The sequence below is a fragment of the Suncus etruscus genome, chromosome 4 (genome assembly GCF_024139225.1).
Source record: "Suncus etruscus isolate mSunEtr1 chromosome 4, mSunEtr1.pri.cur, whole genome shotgun sequence".
NCBI lineage: Eukaryota > Metazoa > Chordata > Mammalia > Eulipotyphla > Soricidae > Suncus > Suncus etruscus.
Genome location: NC_064851.1, coordinates 14766549 through 14779144, shown reverse-complemented (window position 1 = coordinate 14779144; position 12596 = coordinate 14766549). Strand labels below are relative to the sequence as shown.

Below are 12596 nucleotides of genomic sequence, written 5' to 3'. Positions count from 1 at the left end.
CAGGATTGGGCTGGACAGCGGGTAAGTCTTTTACCTTGCCTTATTTCTGGCACCCCATATAGCCCCCCAAATCCCACCATGTTTGATACCACTGTGGATCAAAAACCAAAAAAGCCACAAGGCTGAAGGGATGCACTATGCATAGAGGATTTGCCTTGCATGTGGCCAACCCAGGTTTGATCCCCAGCATTCCATAGGGTCCCCTAATCCTGCTAGGAGTAATTTCTGAGTGCAAGGCCAGGAGTAACCCCTGAGTACTGCTGGGTGTGACCCAAGACCAAAACAAAATAAAATAAAACCCAAAGCAAAACAAAATTGCAATAGCAGTTAAGGAACTTGGCTTACACACAGCTGATCCAAGTTTGATCCTCAGCATCACATATGGTCCCCTGAACCCTGTCAGGAATGAACTCTGAATACAGAGCCAGGAGTAAGCCCAGAGTAAGCCCTGAGCACCACAGCTACAAGGAGTAAATGCTGAGTATCGCTGAAATGCCCCCCAAAAAGGACAAGAAAGTATAAAATAGTGCTCGCTTTGGCAGCACATATACTAAAGTTGGAACGATACAGAGAAGATTAGCATGGCCCCTGCGCAAAAATGACACGCAAATTTGTGAAGCGTTCCATATTTTTGTAAGGCCTCAGTGAGGCTGCACATAAAAAAAAGAGAGAGAGAGAATAAAATAATTTCTACTTCCTTTCAATTTCTCAGAATAGACACTATTAATACTATCAGGTAGGGGTTGGGGTGGTAGCACAGTGGTAAGGCATCTGCCTTGCATTCTCCTGACCCAGGATGAACCTAGGTTCGATCCCCAGCATCCCATATGGTCCCCCAAGTCAGGAGCAATTTCTGAGCGCAGAGCCAGGAGTAACCCCTGAGTGCCACTGGGTGTGGCTCAAAAAAAAACAGAAAAAAACAAAAGCAAAAAAGACTATCAGCTACTGGGCCCTGAGCCATAGCACATTGGGTAGGGCGTTTGCCTCATATCTGGCTGACCTGGGTTCTATCCCTGGCATCCCATATGGTCCTTCAAGCCTGCCATGAATAATCCTGAGCGAAGAGCCAGGGGTAAGCTCTAAGCACTACCAGATGTGACTCCAAAACAAAACAAATAATATATCGGCTACAGTTCCATTATATTTTATGCCTATGTGTATATGCATACACACACACACACACACACACACTACATGGCTGTGCTCAGAGCCTCCTCTTGGCTTTGTGCTCAGGATATGTCCCTGGTGGGACTCTGTGGACCATTTATGGTTCAGGGATTGAACTGGGATCTACTGCATTCAAGGCAAGTATCATAATCTCTGTGTTACTCTCTAGCCCTCCTATCTGGGTCTGGAAGTCCCAGCAGCTCCACCTGGCTTGGAAAGAGAGTGGCTGGCTGGCTCACCCTCTCCAAGCGAGCCCACTCACCTGCGAATACCTGCAGATCCACCTCTGTTACTATTTTACCCTCCACTTCACAGACATATGTCCCTTTGTCCTTCAGTTCAAGTTTGTTGATGATCAAAGGAAAGGATCCAGTGTTCCACTGCGTTCTTTTGGAATCCACACGATCTTCCAGATCCAACTTACCTGGAAGGAGAATGAAGTGGGAGAAGTTTGGAGCCCAGTCCCCATGCTTGCTAAATCTGCCCTTGGCCTAAACACAGACTCCAAAATGGCAGAAGGTCGCATTACCTTTCTTTACCTGGCAGGATCTCATTCTTGCCTCCAGAATTCAGTGAAACTCCTTTTATTATTTGTTTTGGAGCCAGACTTAGTGGTGCTCAGGATTTACTCCTGGCTCTGTGCTCAGAGATTATTTCTAGTGGGTATCGGGGGACCATATGGGATACTGGAAATTGAACCCAGGTTGGATGCATGCAAGGCAAGAAGAGTACTACTATTTGCTGTACTATCTCTCAGCCCTATTATGTGTTTTATTTTATTTTAAAACTTTTTTGGCTTTTAGGCCACACCCAGTGGTACTGAGAGCTTATTCCTGGTTCTGTGCTCAGGGATCATTCCTGGTGGTGCTCAGGGTGTCAGAGATAGAACCAAGTCAGCCATGCTAAAAGCATGCATCATTTGTGGTTTTTTTTTTATTTTTTTGTGTTGTTTTTGTTTTGTTTTGTTTTGTTTGTTTGTTTGTTTGTTTGTTTTTGGGCCACACCCGGCATTGCTCACACCAGGCTTACTCCTGGCTGTCTGCTCAGAAATAGCTCCTGACAGGCACAGGGGACCATATAGGACACCGGGATTCAAACCAACCACCTTTGATCCTGGATCGGCTGCTTGCAAGGCAAACGCCGCTGTGCTATCTCTCCAGGCCCTTAATTTTGGTTTTTGGATTACAGCTGGCTGCACTCTGGGAGGGGTTACTCCTGGCTCTGCACTCGGAAATTGCTCCTAGCAGGCTGGGGCACCGTATGGAATGCCGGGAATCAAACCACGGTCTGTCCTAGGTTGGCTGCATGCAAAGCAAATGTCCTACCACTGTGCTATCTCTCCGACACTCCCTATCATTAGTTTTTAAAGAAATCTATCTATACACCCATCCATGCATACCCCATCCAGCCTTTCATCTATCCATTCATTCTTCCATTTATACTCTATCCATCTTTTTGCCTTATGCCTAAACAAATCTAAAAGTAAACTCAGATGGGAATCTGAGGAGCCAGAGTAATGGTACAGCAGGTAGGGTATTCAAATGGCACATGGTGGTCTACCTGGTTCCACTCTCCAGCACTTCATATGGTCCTCTGAGCATCACCAGGAGTGATTTCTGAGCACAGAACCAAGACTATAAACCCTGAGCACTGCTGGGTATAGGCCAAGAATGGGAGGTGGGGAGGCAAGGGGAATCTTAGTAGGTCTCCAGGAAGAAGTGAATATCCTTGACACAAATGTGTATGTGCATATTTGTGAGTGTGTGTGTGAGTACCTGTGAAGGGTGTTGAGGGGTGAATGTGGGTGTTGACTGCCTCACTCACTCTGCACCCGGAAGCCAGGCCTGCTACGAAGTGAAGCTATGGGAGAGGCTGGTGGCAGGGAGAACAGAGACCAACCAGGAACCCCCCCAAAGACCCAAGGAGCCTCCAGCAATGCTGGTCCCACTGCCCTGGGAAGCGGGAAGAGAAAACCAAGAAACATTTCTAAACTAAGGACTAGCTTCTCTGGTGGCTGAAAAGAAAAACATTGGACTCAGTGGGAGACAAGCTAGTGAAAGGACTGTTGCCAGGGATGAGAAGGGAGCTGCACCCCAGGGAAATCCAATCATAGACTTGAACAAAAGCCTTGCCACAAAGACTGGGGGATTTTGAGAAGGTCACACATTGTCTCACAGGTGATCAAAGAAATGCAAATGCCAACAACAATGACAGGGTGGGTGGGAGAGCACATGCCTGCGTGGATCTGGCTCTCAGCTGCATCAGTTCACACAGACCCCTCAGTGGTTCCAGGTGTAGCTTTAACCCTGGTGAACCCCAGCCCTGTCCTGATCCCCAGGCTAAAATAGGAGTCAAAGAGATCAAATAAAAATAAAAATATAGCAAAATAAAAATAAAGCAAAGAAACTAAATAAAAGAAGAAACTGGGCCGAGCAATAGCACAGCAGGCAGGGCATTGCCTTGCACAAGGACAACCGAGGTTCCATCCCTAGCATCCCATATGGTGCCCAGAGCCTGCCAAGGGTGATTTCTGAGCACAAAGCCAGGAGTAATCTCTGAGTACTGCCGGTTATGGCCCCCCCCCAAAATAAAATCTATCAATAAATAAAATTCAAAATAAACTTAAAGAAAAAAACTAGGGGCTGAAAGTTAATATGGGGTAAAGGTGCTTACCTTGCACATAGGTGGCCCTAATTTAAACTCCGGCTCCATATATGATTCCCTGAGAAATGACAAGACTTAAAGCACAGATCTGGGATTAAGCCCTGAACACCCATGATGTGATGAAGGAATGAGGGAGGGAGGGAGGGAGGGAGGGAGGGAGGGAGGGAGGGAGGAAGGAAAGGGAGGGAGGGAGGGAGGAGGGAGGGAGGGAGGAAGGAAGGAAGGAAGGAAGGAAGGAAGGAAGGAAGGAAGGAAGGAAGGAAGGAAGGAAGGAAGGAAGGAAGGAAGGAAGGAAGGGAGGAAGGGAGGGGAGGGAGGGAGGGAGGGAGGGGAGGGAGGGAGGGAGGGAGGAAGGAAGGGAGGAAGGAAGGAAGGAAGGAAGGAAGGAAGGAAGGAAGGAAGGAAGGAAGGAAGGAAGGAAGGAAGGAAGGAAGGAAGGAAGGAAGGAAGGAAGGAAGGGAGAAGTGGGAGTGGGGAGCGATAGCACAGCAGGTAGGGTTCAATTCCTGGCATCCCATATAGTTCCCTCCAAGCCTGCCAGGTACTCTGAGCATAGAGCCAGAGTAATCCCTGAACACCAGCTGGTGTGCCCACCACCAAAACAAAGGAAGAAAGGAAGTGCCTTTGTGCTTTCAATTTGGGTGCCCTGAGACTTTAATCCCAGCACTGAATGGTTCCCCAGCACCATAGGAATCACCTCTGAGCACTTCTTGGTGTGGCCCTAATACCAATATAAATAACTCAACAAACATAGTAATAGGAATCAGAGCAAGAGTATAGTTAGCAGGACTTGCCTTGTGGCCAACTTGGATTTGAGCCCTAGCATCCCTTATGGTTTCCTGAGCCTGCCAAGAGTGATCCCTCTGTGCAGAGCCAGGAGTAACCCTGAGCATTTCTAGGTGTAACAACAACGACGACAACAGTAACGACAACAGAACCCGCCCAAATCCCAAAGCAACAATTTAATTTTCAAGTCTCAAGTTTGCTGAGGTAGGTGTTCTTTTCCTTTTCTTTTCTTTTTCTTTTTCTTTTGGGGGGGGGGGTGGTTTTGGTGTTTTTGGGCCAAGCCCAGTGGCGCTCAGGGCTTGCTCCTGACTCTGCACTCAGAAATTGCTCCTGGCAGGCTCAGGAGACCACATGGGATGGTGAGGATCCAACCCAGTCCATCCTGGGTGCAAGGCAAACTCCCTATCACTGTGCTATCGCTCTGGCCCTTTAAATGGCTTTTTTTTGTTTGTTTGTTTTTGGGTCACACCCGGCAGCGCTCAGGGTTACTCCTGGCTCTATGCTCAGAAATCGCTGGCAGGCACGGGGGACCATATGGGACACCGGGATTTGAACCACGGACCTTCTGCATGAAAAGCAAACGCCTTACCTCCATGCTATCTCTCCGCCCCCCCCCCCTTTTTTTTTTTTTTTTTTTTGCTTTTTGGTTTTTAGGACACACCTGGCAGTGCTCAGGAGTTACTCCTGGCTCTACGCTTAGAAATCGATCCTGGCAGGCTCAGGAGACCATTTGAGATGCCAGGGATTGAATCTGGATCCTTCCTGGGTTGGCTGCAATCAAGACAAAGGCCTTACCGCTGTGCTATTGCTTCATCCCAAGAAGTGGTCTTTTCAGAAGCCCTAGACTCTAGAGATAGTAAAAAGATTAAGGTGTGGGGCCGGAGAGATAGCATAGCCTTAGGCACAGAAGGGTGGTGGTTCAAATCCCGGCATCCCATATGGTCCCCCCGAGCCTGCCAGGAGCAATTTCTGAGCATAGAGCCAGGAGGAACCCCTGAGCGCTGCCGGGTGTGACCCAAAAACAAAAACAAAAACAAAACAAAAAAAAAAGATTGTGGATATTGTAAATAATGTAATGTGCATATGTCCCTCTGGATTAAGGGGTGAGTGTGTGTGTGTGTATGTGTGTGTGTGTGTGTGTGTGTGTGTGTGTGTGTGTGTGTGTGTGTGTGTCAAGGTTTATTATAATCGCTCAGAAATTGCTCTTGGCTTGGGGGACCATCTGGGACATGGGGGGGGGGGGGATTGAACCGAAGTCTGTCCTAGGTTAGAGCGTGCAAGGCAAACACCTTACAGCTTGTGCCACTGCTTCAGCCCCAAGGTGTATTCTTGGATTGTGCTCAGGCAGCATTTTTGGTGATGCTCAGGCAACCAATATAATGCCAGGGCTCAAACCATTATGTGCAAGGCAAACAGCTTAACCACTCTCTGCTCTCATAGCCGCATCAATTTTTTTTCTTTCGGGCCAGAGCAATAGCATAGTGGGTAGTGCATTTGACTTGCATGTGGCTGATCTGTAGCTGACCCGGGACTGACCTGGATTTGATTCCCAGCATCCCATATGATCCTTTGAGCTTGCTAGGAACAATTTCTGAGTGCAGAGCCAGGAGTAACCCTTGAGTGCTACTGAGTGTGCCACCCCCCAAAAAAAAATCTCTCTCAGGGCCTGAGAAATAGCACAGTGGGTAGGGAGTTTGCCTTGTATGTGGCCGACCCAGGTTCAATCCCTGGCATCCCATATGGTCCCGAGCCCTGCCAAGAGTGATCATACAGCACAGAGCCAGGAGTAAACCCTGAGCACCACTGTTGGGGGTATTCCCTCCCCTCAAAAAACATCTTTTCTCTTTCTGTTTTTGGACCAGTGATGCTCAGGGCTTACTCTGAGCTGTGTGCTAGTCACTCCCTCTTTATTTGGGAGAGTGTATGGTACTGGACTTCAAACCCAGGCTGCCTACTATAGATGTACTCAGCCCATTAACCTTTTTAGCACCCCCTCCCCCAAGTAATTAGAGTCTTAACTGTCAAGCACTATTTGGAAAACTTGAGGAAAAGAGAAACCTAACGTATTTATCCCTATATTTATTGGCTTCGTTCCTTCTTCCTTCCTGCTAGTTTCCAAGAAAGCTTCTTTTATCTATCAATCCCAATCTTCTTTCCTTTAGCAAAATCCTCCACACTGCTTCCTTTCAAGCCTTTATTCTCAAATAAAGAGCGAGAATGTAGGAGCCTGACAGCTAGAGAGCTTGGGCTCCTGGCGACCATAGGTGACTAAAGCCTGTGCGCTCCAGAAAGCTCAGCGTATGAGGATCAAAACAGGCAGACGTGCCTCTGATTATTACAATGGCAACAAAAGGAATCTTTAAAATACACTCTTTTTTTTTTTTTAACCATACTCACCGATGCTCAGGGGTTACTCCTAGCTCTGCACTCAGGAATTACTCTTGGTAATATTTAGGGAACCATATGGGATACCAGAGTCAAACCCAGGCAGCCGCGTGCAAGGCAAATACCCTTCCAGCTATACTATTATTCCACCCTTGTTTGTTTTTGAGCCAGATCTGGCTTTAATCAGGACTTACTCCTGGTAGGGTTCAGGAGACCATATGAGGTGCTGGGGATGGAACCCAGTTGTCTACATGTAAGACATGGCTCTAAATAAACATTTTGAAAATGAGGGGTTAAACCTGCTTAAAATGTGCAATCCTGAGCTTCAGAAAGTGACTTATTGGGCATTTGTATTACATGTGGCTGACCCAGTTTTATCCCAGACACCCCATATGTTCCCTTGAGACCTGCCAGGAATGATTCCAGAGCCAGGAATAAGCCCTGAGTAAGAAAATAGAGACAGGGGCCGGGCGGTGGCGCAAGAGGTAAGGTGCCTGCGCTAGCCTTGGACGGACCACAGTTCGATCCCCCGGGGTCCCATATGGTCCCCCAAGCCAGGAGCGACTTCTGAGCACATAGCCAGGAGTAACCCCTGAGCGTTACCGGGTGTGGCCCAAAAACAAAAAAAAAAAAAAAAGAGACAAATATGGGGCCAAAGCGATAGCACATTGGTAGGACATTTGTCTTACATGCAGCTGACCTGGGTTCAATTCCCGGCATTCCATGTGGTCCTCTAAGCCTGCTAGGAGTGATTTCTGAATGCAGAGCCAGGAGTACTGCCAGGAGTAACCCTTGAGCCCTGCCTGGTGTGGCCCAAAAACAAAAAAGAAAAGGAAAAAAGAAAAAGAAAATAGAGATAAATAGAGAGAAGAAAAGAAATACAGGAAGAAATAAAGAAAGAAAAAGAAAGAGAAATAAAGAATAAAAGGACAAATAAAAGGGGGCCACAGAGATAGCACAGTAGTAGGTCATTTGCCATGCATGCTGATGACCTGAAAGGACCTGGGTTCGATCCTTGGCATCTCATATGGTCCCCCGAGCTTGCCAGAAGTGATTTCTGACCACAGAGCCAGGAGTAATCCCTAAGCATTGCTGGGTATGGCTCAAAAACCAATCAAATAATAAATAAACTAAACAAAAGAAAGTCAGGGGCCAGAGAGATAGCATGAAGGTAAGGTGTTTGCTTTGCATGCAGAAGGTTGGTGGTTTGAATCCTGACATCCCATATGGTCCCCCAAGCCTGCCAGGAGCGATTTCTGAGCATAGAGCCATGAGTAACCCCTGAGCAATGCTGGGTATGACAGACAGAAAGGAAGGAAGGAAGGAAGGAAGGAAGGAAGGAAGGAAGGAAGGAAGGAAGGAAGGAAGGAAGGAAGGAAGGAAGGAAGGAAGGAAGGAAGGAAGGAAGGAAGGAAGGAAGGAAGAAGAGGAAGGAAGGAAAGGAAGGAAAGGAAGGAAGAGAAAGAAGGAAAGAAAGAAAGAAAGAAGAAGAAGAAAGGAAAGAAAGAAAGAAAGAAAGAAAGAAAGAAAGAAAGAAAGAAAGAAAGAAAGAAAGAAAGAAAGAAAGAAAGAAAGAAAGAAAGAAAGAAAGAAAGAAAGAAAGAAAGAAAGAAAGAAAGAGAAGAAAGGAGGGAGGGAGGCAGGAAGAAAGGAAAGGAGAAAGAAGGAAGGAAGGAAAGTATAGAGGGAGGAAGGGAGGGAAGGAGGGAGGAAGGGAAGGAGAAAGGAAGAAAAGAAAATTACTCTCAGCCTCATACCACTTGAGAAAAGTGTCAGGTAGTTTAGAGTTTGTACAATGAAAAGAGAAGCCCTGAACAACATAAAGGCCCAAAATACCAGGAGCATTCATAGAAAACAAGAACCCCCTTCCTCTAACACGGGCACAAGAGTTCCCCTTTACCTGCCTCTCCCCAGAGGAGAAGACACATAAGTGACAATACAGAGGTTAAGGTGCTTGCCTTGTGAATCCCAGTACCACATGAACCCGTGAACCGCGATTGGGTCACTTGTGAGCACAGAGACAGGAGTAAAAATCCCATATATCATCCCGGTGTAGTATCAAAAAGCCAAATAATAAACACTTGCATAGAAAACATTTGGGGCCGGGTAGGTGGCGCTGGAGGTAAGGTGTCTGCCTTGCAAGCGCTAGCCAAGGAAGGACCGCGGTTCGATCCCCCGGCGTCCCATATGGTCCCCCCAAGCCAGGGGCGATTTCTGAGCATAGCCAGGAGTAACCCCTGAGCGTCAAACGGGTGTGGCCCAAAAACCAAAAAAAATAAAAAAATAAAAAAATAATAAAAAAATAAAAAAAAATAATAAAAAAAATAAAGAAAACATTTAAAATATTTATATTAAGCAGAGAGGTTATGTCATGGATGCTCTTGCTAGCACAGCCCACTGAGATGGGTTCTGCAGGACACAGTATCTGCCACTAGGTGGCGGTAGGACAAGGAGACATTCACTTGGAACAAAGATGCCCAGTGTTTTAAGCCCTGTGGCCAGCTTAAATTTCTAGAATTTTCCATGGCAGAGCCTTGGCTTGGAAGTGGAAAGATCAGACTTTTAGCCCCAGCTCTGCCTCTAATTAGGAATATTGTTTCAGAACCAAGACTTTCTCTCTCTAGGACTCAGTTTTCTTATTAATAAAATTGGGATTGAAAAAGAAATAAAAAATAAATAAAATTGGGATTGAGAGACCAGAGCGACAAAACAGTGTATAGGGGGCATTTGCCTTGCATGCAGCAGACCCAGGTTTCATCCCCAGCATCCCATTTGGTCCCTTGAGCCTGCGAGGAGTAATTCCTGAGTGCAGAGCCAGGCATAACTCCGAGTACCTCCAGGAGTAACAAAAAAAAAAAATTTAAATTGGGGTTGGGTGGGCCAAAGTGATAGCACAGTGATAAGGCATTTGCCTTGCATGCAGCCGACCCAAGACGGATCTGGGTTCGATCCCCAGCATCCCATATGGTTCCCTGAGCCTGCCAGAAGTGATTTCTGAGTGCAGAGCCAGGAATAACCCCTGAGCGCTGCCAGGTGTGACCCCCCCCAAAAAATATAAAATAAAATAAAATTGGGGTTGGGCTCACGCTGTATTTCTGCATAACATTGACCAAACCTATCTATGTTTCTAGCTCTCCTATTCAAGTCGTTTTCAATGGCAGTAACCCCTCCTGGAGCATCATAGATTCTTTTTGTTTGTTTGTTTGTTTGTTTTTGTCATACCCAGCAGCACTCAGGGGTTACTCCCAGCTCTATGCTCAGAAATCGCTCATGTCAGGCTCAGGGGACCATATGGGATGCTGGGATTTGAACCACTGACCTTCTGCATGCAAGGCAAACCCCTTACCTCCATGCTATCTCTCCAGCCCCGCATCATAGATTCTTGTGTTATCTTTTCCCCCTAATACCTAGAAAGTACATGAATTTAAACTAAAACTTGGGGCCAGAGCAATAGCACAGCGATAGGGTATTTGCCTTGCAAACAGCTGACCCCGGACGGACCTGGGTTCGATCCCTGGCATCCCATATGGTCCCCTGAGCCAGGAGCAATTTCTGAGCACAAAGCCAGGAGTAACCCTGAGTGTCACCAGGTGTAGCCCTCCCTCGAAACAAACAAACAAACAAAACAACAAAAAACCTAAAACTCAAGCCAGAGGGAGAAGGACAGACATAGAGTGATCACAGTCATTTGCGGAATATTAAAAAAAAATAGTATGAAGATAATGCCAAAAGAAAATACAAACGAGGGCCAGGAGGGTTGATCCGTGGTAGGAAGATTGCAATTACCATAAAGTAGGAAAACAAACGGTGGTTAAAACTGAAAAGGGTCCACTATGACAATGATAACTGGAAATAACCACTCTGGACAAGATCTGGGTGTTGATAAACTTTCAGTAAAAGAATTGCAAACCATAGTACTTAAAAGGTAAAGAAGAAGGAGGAGAAATGAGAAGAGGAGGGTCCCAGGAGGGAAACTGGGGACATTGATGGTGTGAAATGATGAAGAGATGGGTGTTGAAAGATTGTATGACTGAAATTCAATCATGAACAACTTTTTTTTTTTTGGATTTTGGTTTTTGGGCCACACCCGTTTGATGCTCAGGGGTTACTCCTGGCTAAGTGCTCAGAAATTGCCCCTGACTTGGGGGCACCATATGGGACGCCGGGGGATCGAACCGAGGTCCTTCCTTGGCTAGCGCTTGCCAGGCAGATACCTTACCTCTAGTGCCACCTCTCCAGCCCCAATGAACAAATTTCTAACTGTGTATCTCTTTTTTTTTTTTTTTTTTTGGTTTTTGGGCCACACCCATTTGACGCTCAGGGGTTACTCCTGGCTATGTGCTCAGAAGTTGCTCCTGGCTTGGGGGACCATATGGGAGGCCGGGGGATTGCACCGCGGTCCGTCCAAGGCTAGCGCAGGCAAGGCAGGCAACTAACCTCTAGCGCCACTGCCCGGCCCCCTAACTGTGTATCTCACAGTTATTCAATCTTTAAAAATGAAAAGATGGGGCTGGAGCTGTGACACAAGCAGTAAGGTGTTTGCCTGCACGAGTTGACCTAGAATGGATGGCGTCCCATATTGTCCCCCAAGCCAGGAGCGATTTTTGAGAGCATAGCCAGGAGTAACCCCTGAGCGTCATGGGGTGTAGCCAAAAACCAAAATAAAATAAAAAAGAAAAATGAAAAGAAAATACTGAAACTCTCATAGATGACCTAAAACCATTTTCTGGAACCCCAATAGCCATAATGAGGACACTGGACTTAGTGTCCCAGAGTCCTGGCCACTTTCATCATGTCGGATCAGGTTTCTGAGGGGTGCTATGTCCTTTCCAGGCATGAGTCTTTTTTTGTTTGTTTGTTTTTGGGTCACACCCGGCAGCGCTCAGGGGTTACTACTGGCTCTACACTCAGAAATTGCTCCTGGCAGACTCGGGAGACCATACGGAATGCTGGGATTCAAACCATCGACCTGCATGCTATCTTTACCTTTACCTCCATGCTATCTCTCCGGCCCATCAGGCATGAGTCTTACTTCAATTTCCCTCCCTGGCTTGGAGAGGCCGCCCTACCTTTGAGGGGGATATTGTTGTTTAAGTTTTTCAGAACGAGCATCGGCTGCGAGGACTGGAGCTTCCAGGTGAAAAACGCAAACTTTGAAGTTTTACAGGACAGCTCCACCGATTCGCCTTCCTTCCCCAGCACCACTTCTTTGCCCCAGGTGGGGAGCAGAGCTGGTGGAAAAGAAGGGTGTCAGACACCACCCCCATCTCACCCAGGCATTTCCCAGTCAAATGCCCATCAAGGCCTTCTGTTCCCTGAACCCACATCTGAGCACTCACCTAGTTGCAGTCCCAGAAGCAGGTACCTCAGATGGGGCAACCAGTTCATGGTGGGCTTGTGAAGGTAGACAAAGGCCTGAGTGTCTCCGGAAGTAATGACAGGGCCTGAGAGAAAGATCCACAATTCTTTTTTTTTTTTTTGGTTTTTCAGGCCACACCCGTTTGATACTCAGGGGTTACTCCTGGCTAAGCGCTCAGAAATCGCCGCTGGCTTGGGGGGACCATATGGGACGCTGGGGGATCGAACCGCGCTCC

At 47.1% G+C, this 12596-nt stretch overlaps 1 protein-coding gene and 1 non-coding gene across 2 annotated transcripts in view; one reads left to right on the top strand and one right to left on the bottom strand.

Moving 5' to 3' along the window:
• CD4 (CD4 molecule) overlaps positions 1-12390 on the bottom strand; it is an 18699-nt gene extending 6309 nt beyond the window's left edge. The window contains exons 1-3 of the mRNA XM_049772496.1: positions 12342-12390; positions 12072-12233; positions 1430-1591 (exon numbers count right to left, since the gene is read on the bottom strand). Coding sequence (XP_049628453.1) covers positions 1430-1591; positions 12072-12233; positions 12342-12390 — 373 coding nt within the window. The remainder of the gene's footprint in view (positions 1-1429; positions 1592-12071; positions 12234-12341) is intronic.
• Positions 527-633, top strand: LOC126008393 (U6 spliceosomal RNA). The gene has a single exon (XR_007495727.1). It is a non-coding gene; the product is annotated as a U6 spliceosomal RNA (small nuclear RNA).
• Positions 12391-12596: the final 206 nt, after the last annotated feature.